This window comes from Morus notabilis, unplaced genomic scaffold (assembly GCF_000414095.1).
Source record: "Morus notabilis unplaced genomic scaffold, ASM41409v2 Scaffold492, whole genome shotgun sequence".
NCBI lineage: Eukaryota > Viridiplantae > Streptophyta > Magnoliopsida > Rosales > Moraceae > Morus > Morus notabilis.
The window spans coordinates 1-19454 of NW_010361525.1; the positions used below are offsets into that span (position 1 = coordinate 1).

The 19454-nt window shown below is 30.5% G+C and overlaps 2 protein-coding genes across 2 annotated transcripts; both read left to right on the forward strand.

Annotated features, from left to right (window-relative positions):
* The first annotated feature begins 3036 nt into the window (after nt 1-3036).
* LOC21387452 (putative F-box/LRR-repeat/kelch-repeat protein At1g11620) lies at nt 3037-4221 on the forward strand. Its single transcript, XM_010099909.1, has 2 exons — nt 3037-3642; nt 3997-4221. Exons 1-2 carry the CDS (start codon nt 3037-3039, stop codon nt 4219-4221), a joined length of 831 nt encoding a protein of 276 aa, XP_010098211.1.
* Nucleotides 4222-6826: 2605 nt separating this feature from the next.
* On the forward strand, nt 6827-8303 carry LOC21387453 (F-box/kelch-repeat protein At3g23880). The gene has a single exon (XM_010099910.2). It carries the CDS (start codon nt 6827-6829, stop codon nt 7991-7993), a length of 1167 nt encoding a protein of 388 aa, XP_010098212.1. The 3' UTR covers nt 7994-8303.
* Nucleotides 8304-19454: the final 11151 nt, after the last annotated feature.

Consider the following 19454-nt stretch of genomic DNA (forward strand, 5'->3'; position numbering starts at 1 on the left):
AAGAAAAACATGTGCAATGAGAAATAAAAAAAAATTATATTAAAATACAGGGAATTTTAAATATTTTTAATTGAGAGTAGATGTAGAGAGATATGTGGAATAAAGATGATATTTGTTGATATTTTGTGGAATAAACTATCATTATTTGTGTTTCAGAAGAGTTATTACGTCATCACAAGTCATGATTTTTATTTGTTTTTTTGAAAACAAGTCTACTCCTAAACCAGTCTGAAAAGTTCTGCTATATTTGCGTTATTGGTGCGATTTTACCTTTCCACTTTCTCGATTCTTTTTTTTAAATTCCCCTAAAGTTTCTACTAGTAATTTATCAGTGTAGTAAATTCAAATTCAAATAAAAATTTCTAGTCACTAATTTTTTTTTTTTTTTAAATTTCAGTCATTAATTTTTTAAGAGAAAAATACATGATTTGTCAGTCTATTATTTATGTCACTTTAAATAATTAAATATTATTGTAACATTTTATTTTCTCTTTAGTAATTGAATGACAGTTGTATATTTTAATAAATTGATATAAATGATACTTTTTAACCAACTTGAGTAGTATTTCTGTTTTCTTTTTTTTTTATAGAAAAAATCTTGATAAATACTCTTTAAAAATGCATGAGTCTTGATTTTTATTCATTACTCTAAATTAATACCCTTTTAGTCAAATAACTGTATTAACAAAATAGTACTAATCAAGAGTAAAGTTTTTAAATCCAAACTTATGTACTTTTAAGGGTAAGTTCAAACATTTTTTTTCCCTAGAGATTGAGGAAAATAGGTCTGATTAAAAGGGCAATAAAAATGAATAAGGTAAGGTTTATAATTAGTTAATAAATAAGCTTAATTGATGTATATATGAAGTTACACTAAATTAACATTTCAAAGATACCCTTAATTAAAAAAGGAAATGAAATTTTAAAATTTATCCTAACTCTCTCTTCATGCTCTTTCTGTCTCATCACTTTCTACATTGTAAATTTGAGATTTACGAATAAACACAAAATGTATGTTGATTACCATGTAAGAGAGAAAAGGGGATCTAGAGAGAGAGAAAAAAAAAAGAAAAAAAAAGAAAAATGAAAAGAAAAAGGGTAAAATTGAAAACTGAAAAATTCAAAACATAATGAGACCTATTAATTTTTATATATTGATAAATTAGGTATTTATTAATATAAATTTTAAATGTACAAATATTTTATACAATTTCCTATTTCGTTTTCTAAATTAGGATATACCTCTTTCTCTCAAACTAGGTTATAAATATTCTTTTAGTCAATTAATTATATTAATTAAAAAGATATTAATTAAGAGTAGGTTAAAAACAAGAGTCAATGCGCCCTTGTGTTGTGTTCAGAAATTCTCTTTCTTCATCAAGAGAAAGTTGAGAGGCCCAGCCCATTAAGTAAACAATAACATGGAGATTGATGTCTTATACGGACCAGTGAAGAAAGGAAGTAGACCACTTTTTCGGCAAGGGTTACAAGAATTCTTCATCAGTAATCATTAAATCGGTAATAAGTAAACCCTAGTCCTAATGCATGACCACTGGCCAGTTTGCACACTTCTCAAGTCTCAAGTTCTACGAAAGAAAAAAAAAGTAGCGTAAGAGGTTCATTCATTTTTTTTATTTTTTATTTTTATTTTTATAAATAAGTTAAGGTGATCATGCAGAACAAAGTATTAGGAATTTGAATTTAGGAATTATCTATAGGGATATATCAATTCTTAGTATTTAATTTCGATTTATATTTATTTTTTAAAATATCTAAATCTCTTATTTGTTTTAGATTCTATAAATACCTTAATCATTGTAATTCTTATTGAGATTTGATGATTGATGAATGAATATTGAGTTCTAGTTCTTTCTCTTAAGTTCTTGTTGTTTTATACTTCTTTTTTGAATCATCTTTTTTCTTCTTGATTGTAATTCTTCTCTAAATTCTATCTCTATTCTATCGCGATCCTACCTTAGGTAAGCGTCTATCTCTACCTCTCTACTTTTAGTTTTGTGTTTTTCTGATCCTTGTATCACATGAGGAGTATATCACAATGAAGAGTTTCATAAATCTGAGATCAAGTCTTACTAGTCTAAATAACTTTTCGTATCCCAGTAAAAGTTGGGTTTATTCATTTGCACCCAAACTAAAAAAAAATTTAAACTCAAATTACAACTTTATTTAAGTTCATGTTCTTTTATAAAATTTGAATTTAAACTTGAGTTTTAACTTTAATTTGTGACTAAAATCTGAGTTCAAGTTCTCCCTTCAACTCAAGTTCCTAAACTCAAAGTCAAGTTAATGAACAAATTTTTTTCTATTCTTAAAAACGCCGTAACTTTTTCGTTTTAATTCCGATTGAGATGATTTTTTTTCTATGCGTTCACAACGAAGAGACGAATAAAACCCCACTATACACCCTATTAAAATTTTTCATCACCATTGAGTTTTTATTAAAATGCTATCTAAATACAAATTCAAGTTTTGACTCACCCAAACACAAACTCAAATAGATTCTCAATTTAAACTATAACTCAAAATGTGCACATCCAAACACAAACTCAAATTAGAGTCCCAACTCAAATAATACCACCTTAACTCAAATCAAAATCTGAATTCAAGTCACCCTAACTCAAAAAATACAAATGATTAGTTTTTAGTTTTTTGGTTTCTGGTTCGGGTGGTATTATTTTAATAGCATGCATTGCATGGAAATACCGATATAAAATGGTTAGAATATTTACATTAGGTTAGATGTAAGCTAATAGGAATTTATTGCAATTTCCATAATTTGAATGTCAAGTTTGAATGTCAATTTCCATAAGGGTAAGGAAGTGCAACAGTGATGTTGAATGTCAAGTTTGGTTTTTTCGTTTGTTTTTGGTGGCATTTGAAATAAGTCTTTGATTTCATCACCTCTTGAGATCTTCGCAATATTTGATTCTTGAATTTTTATTGTAGCTGAATTCTCAATAATTTTCGCTGCGGCTGAACAAAGAAGTTGATCATACAATATGTTTTGAAGCAGAGTAAATGGCGAGCTTCTATGATCTGCCAAAGGAGGTGGTAGAGGAAATCATGTCGCGGGTGCCTGCAATTTCTGTACTCCGATTCAAGTGCGTCAACAAATATTGGCACGCACTTATAAGTGCTTTGATCAATGATCAAATATTTGTTTCTAAACACCTCGACTACGCGAAAAACAACTGTCATGCATCCTTAATCTTTAGTGATGAGTGCCCGCACCTGGACCACCGCTGGATAGACTGCGACGAAAGCTGCAAACTCTTATTGATCACTATGGTCAATGATAGTGAAATTGATAATATTCGTGTCGCCCTTGAATTTCTCAAGTTACCACTTATTCAGAATGAAACTGGCTACATGTGGCAGGGTATTTTGGACATTCGTCAATGTGATGGCATCATTCTTCTTGTCAAAGACAAACAAACCTTAGTGTTGTGCAATCCAATATTACATGAATTCAAAATTCTTCCGGCATCAAAGTATGACCCCATTGATAGTTTCGTCGAGCTGGCTAGTCCTTTCGGAGTCGGATTTGGATATGATCATAGAGCTAATGTTTACAAGACTATTAGGGTTTTCTATGATCACGATAACACCACCGAAAGAGCTGAGGTATACACACTAGGTAGTGATTCTTGGAGAGAGATTGACATTTCCGAAGAGAGAATTCATTTCAAGTGTCGATTTTTTGCACTACACCGGAGAGGAGTTTGTTATTGGGTCGCAATTAATGATGACACAAGAAACAGAAAGATCCTTTGCTTCGATATGTGTGATGAGGAATTTTATACCATACCATTTCCAAATAATGTCACATTATTGGAAAGAGTACAGCTCTACTGGGTAGGGCTTGAAGTGTGGAACGACTCTCTTACCCTATTTTTTTGTTCTTCTAGAGATGATCATAACCTTAAAGAAGTTGAAGTATTTGTACTGGAGGATCAAGGATCTTGTTCTTGATAAAAGCGCCTAAACGTCGGACCATTACGAGGCATCGCGTTCCTATTATCATTATGGAGCAGTACTGATGAGCTTCTCATGGTAGGTAAAGATGGAAGGCTGGTCTCCTACAACCTTGGAACTCAAAAGCTTAGAGATGTCACCGCTCATGGTGGTGAAATAATAAGGCGTGCTCATTTTGTCTTGCCTTTTCTCTATGTTAAGAGTTTGGTTTCTGTTAGAGACAGATAAAGTTGTTGAAATTTTCAAGCGAAATAAAAGGCAAAGAGAAGAAAGCAAAACTTTGCATGTCATTGAGAATACTGGTAGTTATTTGATGCATCTTTAAGTTGTGCAGCTCTATAATTTTCTTCTACTTTGTCATCTCTTGAATAGTCTTTTCTATGATACTTGACATTAATTATTTTTTAGAATTTTCTATCCTACAAATGGATTTATTTATCTCTTATTTTTTACCGTATAGTTCTCACTTGTTTAGAATATAAATATAAATATAAATATTTTCTATAAATATTTTTTTTTCTTGGTTTTTATGGGACTAATCAATTTGGGCTATAGATTTTTAATCTAAGGGACTTTACAATTTCAGCCCCCTACCAGATAATTGCCTTCACTAATGATGTGGCCCTGTATTATTAGGTGGACATGAATTAGAATATCATCCTTGGTATAGAGGATCTCGGTCTGTTCAAACAGTGAAAAAAATCCAGCTTGTTACTACGTACATCCCACGTTGTTACCTTGCAATTCCACCCATTTAATTACTTTGTGGTTCCTACACAACTACAAAACAATTGCCAATTCAAAAAAATCTTAAAAGCATCATAAATTGAGTGCATCAATACCATGCTACTTATATATTTACAGTTAATGCCATTGTAACAATTAAAACACAACGGTTATAGACGGTAACTCAAAACTGGCATCCACTGGCCGATACTGCATTTCACAGATGCCTCCGAGTCCAAACCATCTGACACATTACTACAGCAACTTCATTCACGCGTGTGCCACCTGTGGGCATTCATCGGACGGACAATAGCCGAAGCCTATATATATATCATCTGTTGTATTCATTCATCATATCTAGACAACAAACTCTAAAGTACCAATGGAGCTACTATGTCCAAGTCCCCACTCAAGTTTTTTATTTCTTAAAATAATCATATAGCTTCATTAAATTTTGGTTTTAATTATTAGTCTCACTGACACAGAAATTTCTGTCTCCCTTACTGCTCTAAAGTGACATTCCTCTGATTCACTGCTAATCTTCATACTGTTGCATATTTTAGCCTACCATTTCACACCCATTTTAGTGGTAAGATATAGTCAGAGTTTAAATATTTGGAGTTCACTTAAAAAGAATCCATGTTGGTAAATTCACCGTGATGTTCTTTTATTATGAAAAAAAAATAAAAAGAACACGGTTGGATTCTAGATTTTAAGGAAAGAAAAAGAAAAAATAAAGAAAAAATGGAGAATTTTTTTTTAAAAGTGCACGAGTCTGAACATTTATCCTTTATTCTTCGTAAATATCTTTTTGTTGGTGTAATTATTTGGCTAAAAAGATTATAAACGAAGAGTAAATATTTGTCAAGAAAAAAGAAAAGCTTAACTTGTTCATTTACATTTTTTGAGTTAGGGTGATTTGAGTTTAGGTCTTGATTTGAGTTAAGATGTATTCGAGTATGGTTTCAGTTGGGACTCTTGAGTTTGTGTTTAGATGTGCACATTTTGAGTTATGGTTTGAATTGAGAATCTATATGAGTTTGTATTTAAGTGGGTCAAAACTTGAATTTGTATTTGGATAGTATTTTAATAAAAGCTCAATGGTAATAAAAAATTTTAATAGGGTATATGTGTGAGGTTTTATTATTCTCTTTGTTTTGAACGCATAGAAAAAAATCATTTCAATCAGAATTAAAACGAAAAAGTTCTAACGTGTTTAAGAATAGAAAAAATATTATTCATTAACTTGAGTTTGAGTTTAAAAACTTAAATTGAAGAGAAAATTTGAATTCATATTTTAATATCAAATTTAAGCTTTAATTTAAATTCAAACTCAAATTTTATAAAAGAACGTAAACTTAAATAAAATTATAATACGAGTTTAATTCTTTTTTTTGAGTTTAGAGTTTTTGTGTAAATGAACAAGCCTAAGTTTCTGGAGGTCCAACCCATGAACAAGCCAAACGGCCCAATTCTAAAATCCAGTGAAAACTTGGAACAAAACAAGCTTAACCAGAACAGCGATCAAAGCGTCGTTTCAGCAATCCTAAATTCGCAAATGTAATAGCTAACCGGAAATTTTCTGCGGATTTAGGGTCAGCTTCTTACTTCTACCTCTGTAATTTCTCTCTATGATCATGTTTTGATGATTTCTATGAAATGCAATTTTAGTATATTTTGGGTTAGGGTTAGACATAGTTACATTTTCGGCTAAAGAGAAGGTAGATGAAATTTCTATGAAAATGGAAGTGTTGCCAAATTTAAAAGTAGGGTTTGACCTAGTTACAGTTTCAGCTAAGGAGAAAACAGATGAAATTTCTATGAAAATGGAAGTTTTGGTGCATTCAGAGTTAGGCTTAGATCTAGTTTCAGTTTCAATTATATAGAAAATTGGTGAAATGGGAAGGAATTGCTAAAGTAATTCAGAATGTGGAAGTTTGGTTTTTCTGATTTCACTCCTCTTGTCTTGCCAACATTTTGGATAATTATGGATAGTGAAGTTTATTTCAGCTGAGTTTTCAGAATCATGTTTTTGGTTTCCCGAGAAACAAACAAGTTCTCCTAATTTATGTCGTGTGTTTAAATTAGATTTGATTTGGAAGCGGAAATGTCGAGCTTCCACCATCTTCCAACAGAGGTGGTGGAGGAGATCATGTCATGGGTGCCTGCCGACGAGCTAATACGATTTAAGCGCGTAAGCAAGTCATGGTACGGTGTTATCTCTGGTCTCATCGATGATCCATCATTTGTAGCAAAACATCTCCGCCATACGAAGATGAGGTTCTCTTCATCCTTAATTTTCACTCACTTTTGCCCCCATCTGGACCATAATGGGGTAGATTGCCAAGGAGACATATTCTCATTGGTCACAGTATTGAATGGTGATCACGACGATGATCGTATTCTCTCTGTTATTGAAGAACTCAATTTACCACCACCTCGGGATGGAGGCCATAATAGGTTGGGTAGGTGGCGTATTCGTTATCATTCTGATGGGATCATTTGCTTAGTTCAAGATGCTCGTACCATAATGGTTTGCAATCCGGTATTGCGGGAATGCAGGCTTCTTCCATTAACAAATTATGCCCGAAATGTTGGAGAATTTCTTCCTTCAGCAATGGGATTTGGATATGATTCCAGAGCTAAGCAATACAAGGTTGTTGCAATTTGGAATTGTGTAACTGTGAAAGTTGAGGTACACACACTGGGTACGGAATCTTGGAGAGAGTTTATCTTGCCTCGAGACATGGACATAGCAGAATTTGTGTATGAAGCTGCGGTATATCGGATGGGAGTTTGTTATTGGGTAGTGCGGGATTTTGAGGGTCATGACATGAACCTTTGTTTTGACATGTCCGACGAGGAATTTTATGTCACACAATTCCCAGATCTAAGTGATATTAAGTTTGAGGTAGATTGGGCGGGGCTGTCGGTCTGGGATGACTATGTTGCTTTAATTGTGTGCTTTAGAGATTATAATTGTGATAAGTATCCACTATTCGTTGAGATATTTGTGATGGTTGATAACTCAAGTGGTGATAAAGGTGCTTCTTCTTGGACCAAACAGTTTTCTATCGGACCCATAGTAGATTTTGTGAGTACATTATCAGTCATCAAGAACAATGAATTTCTCATGCAAGATAGAGATAAACAGCTGGTCTCCTACAATCTTCACACGCAAAAGCGTAGACATGTCGTCATTCATGATGTAGATCGATTGCGGCATTGGGCTTGTTTCTATGAGAAGAGTCTGGTTTCTGTTAAAAGTAGATGATCATTGACTCGAGATTTCAAGCAAAAAGGAAGAAACTCTCAATTCTGGAAGTAGCTTAATGATGAACCATTATGGACCGATGCATCTTTCAATCTTCAAGCTTTTGCCTTTTCTTGTTTCTTTTGTTATTACTATATTTTCTTGTATATAGCTGTCTTATGTGCTTAAACTCTCGGGGCGTCAAATTATTTTCCATTTTGGATGTAAAAAGAAAAAGGGACAAGCAACATGACATAGCAGTGGTGTTAGTTTTTCCTTTTAAATTAAACAAGAAGTTTGGGGTTTCTGAATCATAGCTATACTTGAAATACTGAACCATTTTTATCTTTTGTAATGTCAAGAATTAATCATCTCCCCACTATTAATACTTGTCCAAACGATGAAATCAATTACAAAGTTATTTGACTTTTGTTGCGGTTTAACTAAGCTGAAACTCTGTGTCCACTTTAATGCTAAGGTATAATCTTGAAGTTGGAATCAACCTCCTCCAAAAACAAAATTAATATATATATATATATATAAACGAAAAAAGACTTTTTTTTCAGGAAAAAAAAAAGACTTTCAGTTTGATATGTGAGGTGAATTGGCTTTGAAAATAAATAAGTCTATCCTAAAACACCATATGATACTATTTTTTGATATATATACACACACACACACACACTTGGAAAAACAAAGAATGGTGGTTGCATGCATATTAGGCTCCGTTTCGTTAGAGAGACGAAGAGCGAGAAAGATAAAGAGGATTGTAGTAATCTTTCATATTATTTGGTGAAAAATGCTAGCATCACTCTTTTTGTCATTTTCTTTACTACTATCTGCATTCACTATTTGACACGTAGACTTTATTAACATGAAATATAATTATTTAAACAGAAAATGAGATTATAAAGTCCACATGTCAAACTGTTAATGTAGAGAGCGTCAAAGAGAGTGACAACCGTTAATGTAGAGAGTGTCAAAGAGAGTGACAGAAAAAGTGATGCTAGTACTAAAACAATCTTTTAAAGCATTAAATAGATGGATTGTTTAGATCCTTCCATTTAATTAGGTGAACCATGGGGGATATCCCTCCACCTCTACTCTCCCTTCTCCTCTCCTTCCAACCAAATAAGAGATTAGATCCCTCTCTATCTCTCTCTTTCTACTACATTTTTTGAGCATGCATGTAAAAACAAAAATGCTTCAAAAAATGAAAAAAGAAAAACGATGTTAAAAAGGCCTTGGTGCGCGCAGTGGGGCGCCCAAAGACCGGCAGGGGTCAAAATTTTTTTTTTTTTTTTTTGTGTTTTGTATTGTAAAATTAATACATGATTTTTAGGAATTAATGCAACAAGCGGCACAATTTTTTAATGAATATTCTATTTTTTATGATTTTCTCTATTTTTGTCTTTCAACAATAAAATAAAATAAAAATGATGTCAAGAATTATGAAATTTTGTAGACACAATCCTTATTTTCTAAGCATGCTTAAAACAAATGTCCTCAAAAAATGATAAAAGAAAAACGATGTCAAAAAACCACCGGCTCGCGCAGTGGGGTGCCCAGAGACCGGGAGGGGTGAAAAATTCATATTTTTATTTATGTTTTGCATTCTTAAACAAATACATGATTTTTAAGAATTAATGCAATAAGCAGCACCATTTTTTGATGAATATTCTATTTTTATGACTTTCTTTATTTTTTGTCTTTAAAAAATAAAATAAAATAAAAATTATGTCAAAATATTCTAAAATTTTACAGACACAATCCTTATTTTCTTAGCATACCTGCAAAAAATGGCCTCAAAAAATGAAAAAAGAAAAACGATTCCAAAAAGCCCCCAGCGCGCATAGTGGGGCGCCTAGAGGACAGGAAGGGTAAAAAATTCACATTTTTATTTATGTTTTGTATTCCTAAATTAATACATGATTTTTAGGAATTAATGTAACAAGCAGCGACATTTTTTGACCAATATTCTATTTTTTTATAAATTTTTTTATTTTTCGTATTTGAAAAATAAAATAAAATAAGAACGATGTTAAAAAATTCTTAAATTTTGCAGACGCGATCCTTACATTTTTTTGAGCATGCCTGGAAAAAAAGAAAAAAGAAAAACGATGTTAAAAAGGCCAATGCGAGCGTAGGGAGGCGCCCAGAGGGAGGAGGGGTCAAGAATTCACATTTTTATTTATTTTTTGTATTCTAAAATTATTACATGATTTTTAGGAATTAATGCAACAAACGACACTTTTTTTTGATGAATATTCTATTTTTTATAATTTTTTCTATTTTTTTCTTTGAAAATAAAATAAAATAAAAACGATGTCAAAAAATTTAGAAATTTTGTAGACATGATCCTTACATATTTGTGAGCATGCTTGCAAAAAAATAGCCTCAAAAAATGAAAAAAGAAAAACGATTTCAAAAAGCCCTCGGCGCGAGTAGTGGGGTGCCCAGAGGCCAAGAAGTGTAAAAAATTCACATTTTTATTTATATTTTGTATTCTCAAATTAATAAATGATTTTAAGGAAATAATGCAATAAGGGGCACCACTTTTTGATGAATATTTTATTTTTATGATTTTTTCTGTTTTTCATCTTTAAAAAATAAAATAAAATAAAAACAATGTCAAATAATTCTCAAATTTTCTAAACACGATCTTTACATTTTTCTGAGTATGCCTGAATAAAATGGCCTAAAAAATGAAGAAAGAAAAATAATGTTAAAAAGCCCCCAGCGCGCGCACTACGGCGCCTAGAAGCCTGGAGTGGTAAAAAATTCACATTTTTATTTATGTTTTACATTCTTAAATTAATACACGATTTTTAAGAATTAATGCAACAAGCAGCACCATTTTTTGTTGAATATTATATTTTTTTTATAATTTTCTCTATTTTTCGTCTTTGAAAAATAAAATAAAATAAAAATGATGTCAAAAAGGTCAGAAGTTTTGCATACACGATCCTTACATTTTTCTGGGTATGTTTGCAAAAAAATGCCTAAAAAAATGACAAAAAAAGAAAAACGTTGCATGAAGGCCCCTGACGCGCGTAGTGGGGCACCCAGGGGTCGGGATGGGTAAAAAATTTACATTTTTATTTATCTTTTACATTCTAAAATTAATACGTGATTTTTAAGAATTAATGCAACAAGCGGCACCATTATTCGATGAATATTCTATTTTTCATGATTTTCTTTATTTTTCGTCTTTGAAAAATAAAATAAAATAAAAATAATGTCAAAAAGTTCTGAAATTTTGCATACACGATCCTTATATTTTTCTAGGCATGCATGCAAAAAAGGGCCCAAAAAATGACAAAAAAAAGTAAAACGCTGTAAAAAAGCCCCCGGCCCGCGTTGTGGGGCGTACACGGGCCGTGATGGGTCAAAAATTTATATTTTTATTTATGTTTTACATTAAAAAATTAATATACAATTTTTCAAAATTAATGCAATAAGTTACAACATTTTTTGATGAATATTTTATTTTTTATGATTTTCTTTATGTTTTGTCTTTAAAAAATAAAATAAAATAAAAATGATGTCAAAAAGATCTAAAATTTTGCAGACACGATCCTCACATTTTTCTGGGCATTCCTGCAAAAAATGGCCTTTGTAAAAAATGGCCTAAGAAAATGATAAAAAAAAATAAAACGCTATCAAAAAGCCCCCGACCGGCATAGTGGGATGCCTAGGGGCCGAGATGAGTAAAAAATATAAATTTTTATTTGTGCTTTGTATTCTTAAATTAATATATGATTTTTAGGAATTAATGCAACAAGTGGCACTATTTTTGGATGAATATTATATTTTTTTTATGATTTTCTTTATTTTTCGTCTTTGAAAGTTAAAATAAATTAAAAATTATGAAATTTTGCACACACGATCCTTACATTTCTCTGGGCGTGCCTGAAAAAAATGGCCTCAAAAAATGACAAAAAAAGAAAAACGCCGTATAAAAGCCCCCGACGAGCGTAGTGGGGCGCCTAGGGGTCGGGATGAGTCAAAAATTTACTTTTTGCTTTATCTTTTACATTTTAAATTTAATACACGATTTTTAGGAATTAATGTGACTAACGACACCATTATTTGAGGAATATTCTATTTTTAGTGATTTTCCTTATTTTTCATCTTTGAAAAAAAATAAAACGAAAATAATGTGAAAAAGTTCTGAAATTTTGCATACACGATCCTTACATTTTTTCTGGGCATGCATGCAAAAAAGGGCCCAAACAAATGACAAAAAAGTAAAATGCTGTCAAAAAACCCCCGACCCGCGTAGTGGGGTGCCCAGGGGCCGGAATGGGTAAAACATTTACATGTTTATGTATGTTTTAGATTCAAAAATTAATATATGATTTTTCAAAATTAATGCAACAAGCGGCACCATTTTTTGATGAATATTTTATTTTTTATTTTTTTCTTTATTTTTCATCTTTAAAATTTAAAATAAAATAAAAATGATGTCAAAAAGTTCCAAAATTTTGCATACACGATCCTCACATTTTTCTGGGCATTTTTCTGAGCATTCCTGTAAAAAATGGCACAAGAAAAGGACTAAAAAAAGTAAAACACTGTCAAAAAACCCCCGGCTGAGGTAGTGGGGAACCCAGGGGCCGAGAGGACTAAAAAATATACATTTTTATTTATGTTTTGTATTCTAAAATTAATATACGATTTTTAGGAATTAATGCCAAGCGGCACCACTTTTTGATGAATAATATATTTTTTATGATTTTCTTTATTTTTAGTATTTGAAAAATAAAATAAAATAAAATTGATGTCAAAATGTTCTAAAATTTTGCAGACCCGATCCTTACATTTTTCTAGGCATGCCTGTAAAAAATGACAAAAAAGTAAATGCTATCAAAAAGCCCCCGGCTCGTAAAGTGGGGCACACTGGGGCCAGGATGGATAAAAAATTTACATTATTATTTATATTTTGCATTCTAAAATTAATATACGATTTTTTGGAATTAATGCAACAAGCGGCACCATTTTTTGATGAATATTCTATTTTTTATGATTCTGTATCTTTTTTATATTTGAAAAATAAAATAAAACAAAAACGACGTCAAAAAATTATAAAATTTTACAGACACGATCCTTATATTTTTCTAGGCTTGCCTGTAAAAAATGACCACAAAAAGGGACAAAAAAAAGTAAAACACTCCCAACACGCGTAGTGGGGCGCCGAGGGGCCGGTATGGGTGAAACATTTATACTTTTATTTATATTTTGCATTCTAAAATTAATATATGATTTTTAGAGATTAATGTACCAAGCGGCACCATGTTTTGATGAATATTCTATTTTTTTTGTATGATTTTCATTATTTCTCATTTTTTAAAAATAAAATAAAATAAAAGCTACGTCAAAAATTATGAAATTTTACAGACGTGATCCTTACGTTTTTCTAGGCATGTCTGCAAAAAATGGTGTCAAAAAATGACAAAACCAAAACACTGTATAAAAACCCCTGACACGCGTAGTGGGGCTCCGAGGGACGGGATGGGTCAAAAATTTACATTTTTATATATGTTTTGCATTCTAAAATTAATATTCAATTTTTAGGAATTAATGCAATAAGTGCCACTATTTTTTGATGAATATTCTATTTTTTTATGATTTTCTTCATTTTTGGTATCTGAAAAATAAAATAAAATAGAAACGACGTCAAAAGATTATGAAATTTTACAGACAGGATCCTTACATTTTTCTAGGCATGCCTGCAAAAAATGGCCTCAAAAAGGACAAAAAATGAAAATCATTGTATAAAATCTCCCGTCGCGCGTAGTGGGGCGCCCAGGGGTGGGGATGGCTAAAAAATTTACATTTTTATTTATCTTTTACATTTTAAAATTAATGCATGATTTTTAAGAATTAATGCAATAAATGGCACTATTATTTGATAAATATTCTATTTTTTTTTTATGAATTTCTTTAGTTTTCATCTTTGAAAAATAAAATAAAATAAAAATGATGTCAAAAAGTTCTTAAGTTTTGCATACACGATCCTTACATATTTATTTAGATTTTGCATTCTAAAATTAATATACAATTTTTGGGAATTTATGTAATAAACAACATCATTTTTTGATGAATATTCTACATTATATGATTTTCTTTATTTTTCATCTTTGAAAAATAAAATAAAATAAAATTGATGTCAAAATGTTCTAAAATTTTACTGACACAATCCTTACATTTTTTTGGGCATACTTGCAAAAAATGGCAACCAAAAATGACAAAAAAAGTAAAACGTTATAAAAAAGCACTCGGCCTGCGTAGTGGGGCACCTAAGGGCCGGGATGGGTAAAAAATTTACGTTTTTATTTATGCTTTGCATTCTAAAATTAGTTTATGATTTTTAGGAATTAATGCAATAAACATCACAATTTTTTGATGAATATTCTATTTTTATGATTTTCTTTATTTTTTGTCTTTAAAAAATAGAATAAAATAAACTTGATGTCAAAAAGTTTTGAAATTTTGCAGACACGATCCTTACATTTTTTTCGGCATGGTTGGGAAAAATGGTAGCAAAAAATGACAAAAAAGTACAACGCTATAAAAAGGCCTCCGGCCCATGTAGTGGGGCACCCAGGGGCCGGGATGGGTAAAAAATTTATAATTTTATTTATGTTTTCCATTGTAAAATTAATATACGATTTTTACGAATTAATGAAATAAGCGGCACCATTGTTTGATGAATATTCTATTTGTTTATAATTTTCTTTATCTTTCATCTTTGTAAAATAAAATAAAATAAAAATGGGGTAAAAAAATTTTGAAATTTTAGAGGCAAGATCCTTACATTTTTCTGGGCATGCTTGCCAAAAAAGGCCTCAAAAATGAAAAAAAAAAGAAAGAATAGCGCTGTATGAAAGCCCCCAACCCGCGTAGTGGGGCACCCAGGGGCTGAGATGGGTAAGAAATTTACATTTTTATTTATGTTTTACATTCAAAATTAATACACGATTTTTAGGAATTAATGCAACAAGCGGCACCATTAGTTGATGAATATTCTATTTTTATGATTTTATTTATTTTTCATCTTTGAAAAATAAAATAAAATAAAAACGACATAAAAAAATTATGAAATTTTCCAGACACGATCTTTACATTTTTTCTGGGCATGCCTGCAAAAAATGACAGGAATAGAAAAGTGTTGTATAAAAGCCCCCGACGCGTGTAATGAGGCGGTAGGGGTCGGGATGGGTCAAATATTTTGTATTTTTATTTATGTTTTACATTCTAAAATTAATACACAATTTTTAGAAATTAATGCAGCAAGCGAAACCATTATTTGATGAATATTATATTTTTTTATTATTTTCTTTAGTTTTCATCTTTAAAAAATAAAATAAAATAAAAATGATGTCAAAAAGTTATGAAATTTTCCATACACGATTCTTATATTTTTCTGGGCATGCATGCAAAAAATGACAAAAAAGTAAGACGCTGTCAAAAAGCCCTCGGTCCGTGTCGTGGGGCGCCCATGGGCCGAAATGGGTAAAAAATATACATTTTTATATATGTTTTTTATTCTAAAATTAATATATGAGTTTTAGGAATTAATGCAACAAGCGGTACCATTTTTTGATGAATATTATATTTTTTTTTATGATTTTCTCTATTTTTCATCTTTGAAAAATAAAATAAATTAACATTTTTATTTATCTTTTGCATTAAAAAATTAATACATAATTTTTTGGAATTAATGTAATAATCGGCACCATTATTTGATTAATATTCTTTTTTGATGATTTTCTTTATTTTTTGTCTTTGAAAAATATAATAAAATAAAAATAATGTCATAAAGTTCTGAAATTTTTCATACACGATCTTTACATATTTCTGGGCATGCATGCAAAAAATGGTCCCAAAAGATGACAAAAAAAGTAAAATGCTATGAAAAAACCCCCGGCCTGCATAGTGGGGCGCCTAGTGGCCGGGATGAGTAAAAAATTTACAATTTTATTTATGTTTTACATTCAAAATTAATACATGATTTTTCATAATTAATATAAGAAACGGCACTATTTTTTGATAAATATTATATTTTTTATGATTTTCTTTATTTTTCATCTTTCAAAAATAAAAGAAAGTAAAAAAGACGTGAACAAATTATTTTGCAGACACGAACCTTACATTTTTTTTGGGCATGGCTGGAAAAATGGCCTAAAAAAATGGAAAAAAAAAACGTTGTATAAAAGCCCCCGATGCGCGTAGTGAGGCGCCCAGGGGTCGGGATGGGTAAAAAATTTTGCATTTTTATTTATGTTTTGCATTCTAAAATTAATACACAATGTTTAGGAATTAATGCAACAAACGGAACCATTATTTGATGAATATTATATTTTTTTATGATTTTCTGATATTTCCTCTTTGAAAAATAAAATAAAAAAATAATGATGCCAAAAAGTTATGGAATTTTCCATACACGATGATCCTTACATTTGTCTGGGCATGCATGCAAAAAATGGCCCAAAAAAATGACGAAAAAAGTAAAACGCTGTCCAAAAGCCCCCGACCCGTGTAGTGGGGCGCCCATGGGTCGAGATAGGTAATAAATATACATTTTTATGTATGTTTTGTGTTCTAAAATTAATATATGATTTTTAGAAATTAATACAACAAGCGGCACCATTTTTTGATGAATATTATATTTTTTTTATAATTTTCTCTATTTTTCTTCTTTGAAAAATAAAATAAAATTAAAACGACGTCAAAAAATTATGAAGTGGCCTAAAAAAATGCAATAAAAATGTCGTCAATAAAATATAATTTTCTCTAATTTTCTCTATTTTGCATATACGATCCTTACATTTTTTTGGGCATGCTTGCAAAAAATGGCCTAAAAAAAAAAAGAAAAACGTTTTATAAGAGCCCCCGAAGCGCGTGATAGGGTGCCCAGAGGTCGGGATGGGTCAAAAATTAATATTTTTATTTATCTTTTGCACTCTAAAATTGATACATAATTTTTAAGAATTAATATAACAAGCGGCACCATTATTTGATGAATATTCTATTTTTGATGATTTTCTTTACTTGTTGTCTTGGAAAAATAAAATAGAATAAAAATAATGTCAAAAAGTTTTGAAATTTTGCATACATGATCTTTACATTTTTCTGGGCATGCATGAAAAAAATGGTCCCAAAAGATGACAAAAAGAAAAATAAAACCCTGTGAAAAAGCCCTCGACACGCGTAGGGGGGAACCTAGGGGCCAAGACGGGTAAAAAATATACATTTTTATTTATGTTTTGTATTCTAAAATTAATATACAATTTTTAGAAATTAATGCAACAAGCGACACCATTTTTTGATGAATATTATATTATATTTTTATTTTTATGATTTTTCATCTTTGAAAAATAAAAGCAAATAAAAATGACGAGAAAAAATTATGAAATTTTGCAGACACGAACCTTACATTTTTTTTGGGCCTACCTGCAACAAATGGCCTCAAAAATGGACACAAAAAGAAAATTGCAGTATAAATGGCCCCGACGCAGTTAGTGGGGCGCCCAGGGGTCGGGATGGGTAAAAAATTTACATTTTTATTTATGTTTTACATTCTAAAATTAATATACAATTTTTAGGAATTAATGCAATTAGCAGCACCATTATTTTATGAATATTCTATTTTTTATGATTTTCTTTATTTTTCATCTTTAAAAAATAAAATAAAATAAAATTTATGTCAAAAACTTCTGAAATTTTCCATACACGATCCTTACATTTTTCTAGGCATGCATTGAAAAAATGTCCCCAAAAATGACAAAAAAAGCTAAAACATTGTCAAAAAATCCCGTCCTGCGTAGTGGGGCGCCAAGGGCTGAGATGGGTAAAAAGTATACATTTTTATTTTTATTTTGTATTCTAAAATTAATATACGATTTTTAGGAATTAATGCAACAAGGACACCATTTTTTGATGAATATTCTATTTTTTATGATTTTCTTTATTTTTCGTCATTAAAAAATAAAATAAAATAAAATTTATGTCAAAAAGTTCTAAAATATTCCATACACATTCCTTACATTTTTCTGGGTATGCATGCAAAAAATGGCCCCAAAAAATGATAAAAAAATGTAAAATGCTGTCAAAAAGCCCCCGACCCACGTAGTGGGGAACCTAGGGGCCGAGACGGGTAAAAAATATACATTTTTATTTATGTTTTGCATTCAAAATTAATATACGATTTTTCAGAATTAATGCAGCAACGACACCATTTTTTGATGAATATTATATTTTTTATGATTTGTTTTATTTTTCATTTTTGAAAATAAAATAAAATAAAAACGACGTCAAAAAATTCTGATATTTTGCATACACGATCCTTATATTTTTCTAAGCATGCCTACAAAAAATGGAATAGAAAAATGACAAAAAAACAAAAATGATGTATAAAAGGCGTCGGCGCGCGTCGTGGGGTGTCCTGGGGTCGGGTTGGGTAAAAAATTTACATTTTTATTTATCTTTTGCATTCTAAATTTAGTACACAATTTTTAGAAATTAATACAACAAGCGACACCATTATTTGATGTATATTATATTTTTTTATGATTTTCTTTATTTGTCATCTTTGAAAAATAAAATAAAATAAAAATGATGTCAAAAAGTTCTGAAATTTTGGATACACGATCCTTATATTTTTCTGGGCATGCATGCAAAAAAATGGCCCTAAAAAATAACAAAACAAGTAAAACGCTGTAAAAAAACCCCGACCCGTGTAGTGGCGAGCCCAGGGACCGAGATGGGTAAAAAATATACATTTTTATTTATGTTTTGTATTCTAAAATTAATATACGATTTTTAGGAATTAATGCAACAAGCGGCACCATTTTTTGATGAATAGTATATTTTTTTATGTTTTTCTTTATTTTTTGACTTTTAAAAATAAAAAACAATAAAAATGATGGCAAAAAGATCTAAAATTTTGCAGACATGATCCTTACATTTTTCTGGAGATTCTTGTAAGAAATGGCCTTACAAAATGACAAAAAAACAAAAACGATCTCAAAAAGCCCCCTGCCCACGTAGTGGGGCGTCCAGGGGCCAGAATGAGTCAAAAAATTCAATTTTATTTAAAGTTTTCATTCCAAAATTAAGATACGATTTTTAGGAATTAATGCGACAAACAGTACCATTTTTTTTTGGAAGAATTTTCTATTTTTTATGATTTTCTTTATTTTTATCTCTGAAAAATGAAATAAAATAAAATTTATGTCAAAATGTTCTAAACTTTTGGAGACACGATCCTTACATTTATTTGGGCATCCAGCAAGAAATGGCAGGAAAAAATGATAAAAAAGTAAAACGCTGTCTAAAAGCCCCCAGCTCACGTTATGGGGCGCCCAGGGGTTGGGATGAGTCAAAATTTTAAATTTTTATTTATGTTTTGCATTAAAAAAATTAATATATGATTTTTAAGAATTAATGCCACAAGTGGCACCAGTTTTTGATGAAT

What these genes read in the sequence shown, in the direction of transcription:
- LOC21387452 (XM_010099909.1), top strand. Translation starts at nt 3,037, where the DNA reads ATGGCGAGCTTCTATGATCTGCCAAAGGAGGTGGTAGAGGAAATCATG. An exon ending in ACACCACCGAAAGAGCTGAG is followed by an intron (nt 3,643 to 3,996) that starts GTATACACACTA and finishes TCTTGATAAAAG; the next exon opens with CGCCTAAACGTCGGACCATT.
- LOC21387453 (XM_010099910.2), top strand. Translation starts at nt 6,827, where the DNA reads ATGTCGAGCTTCCACCATCTTCCAACAGAGGTGGTGGAGGAGATCATG.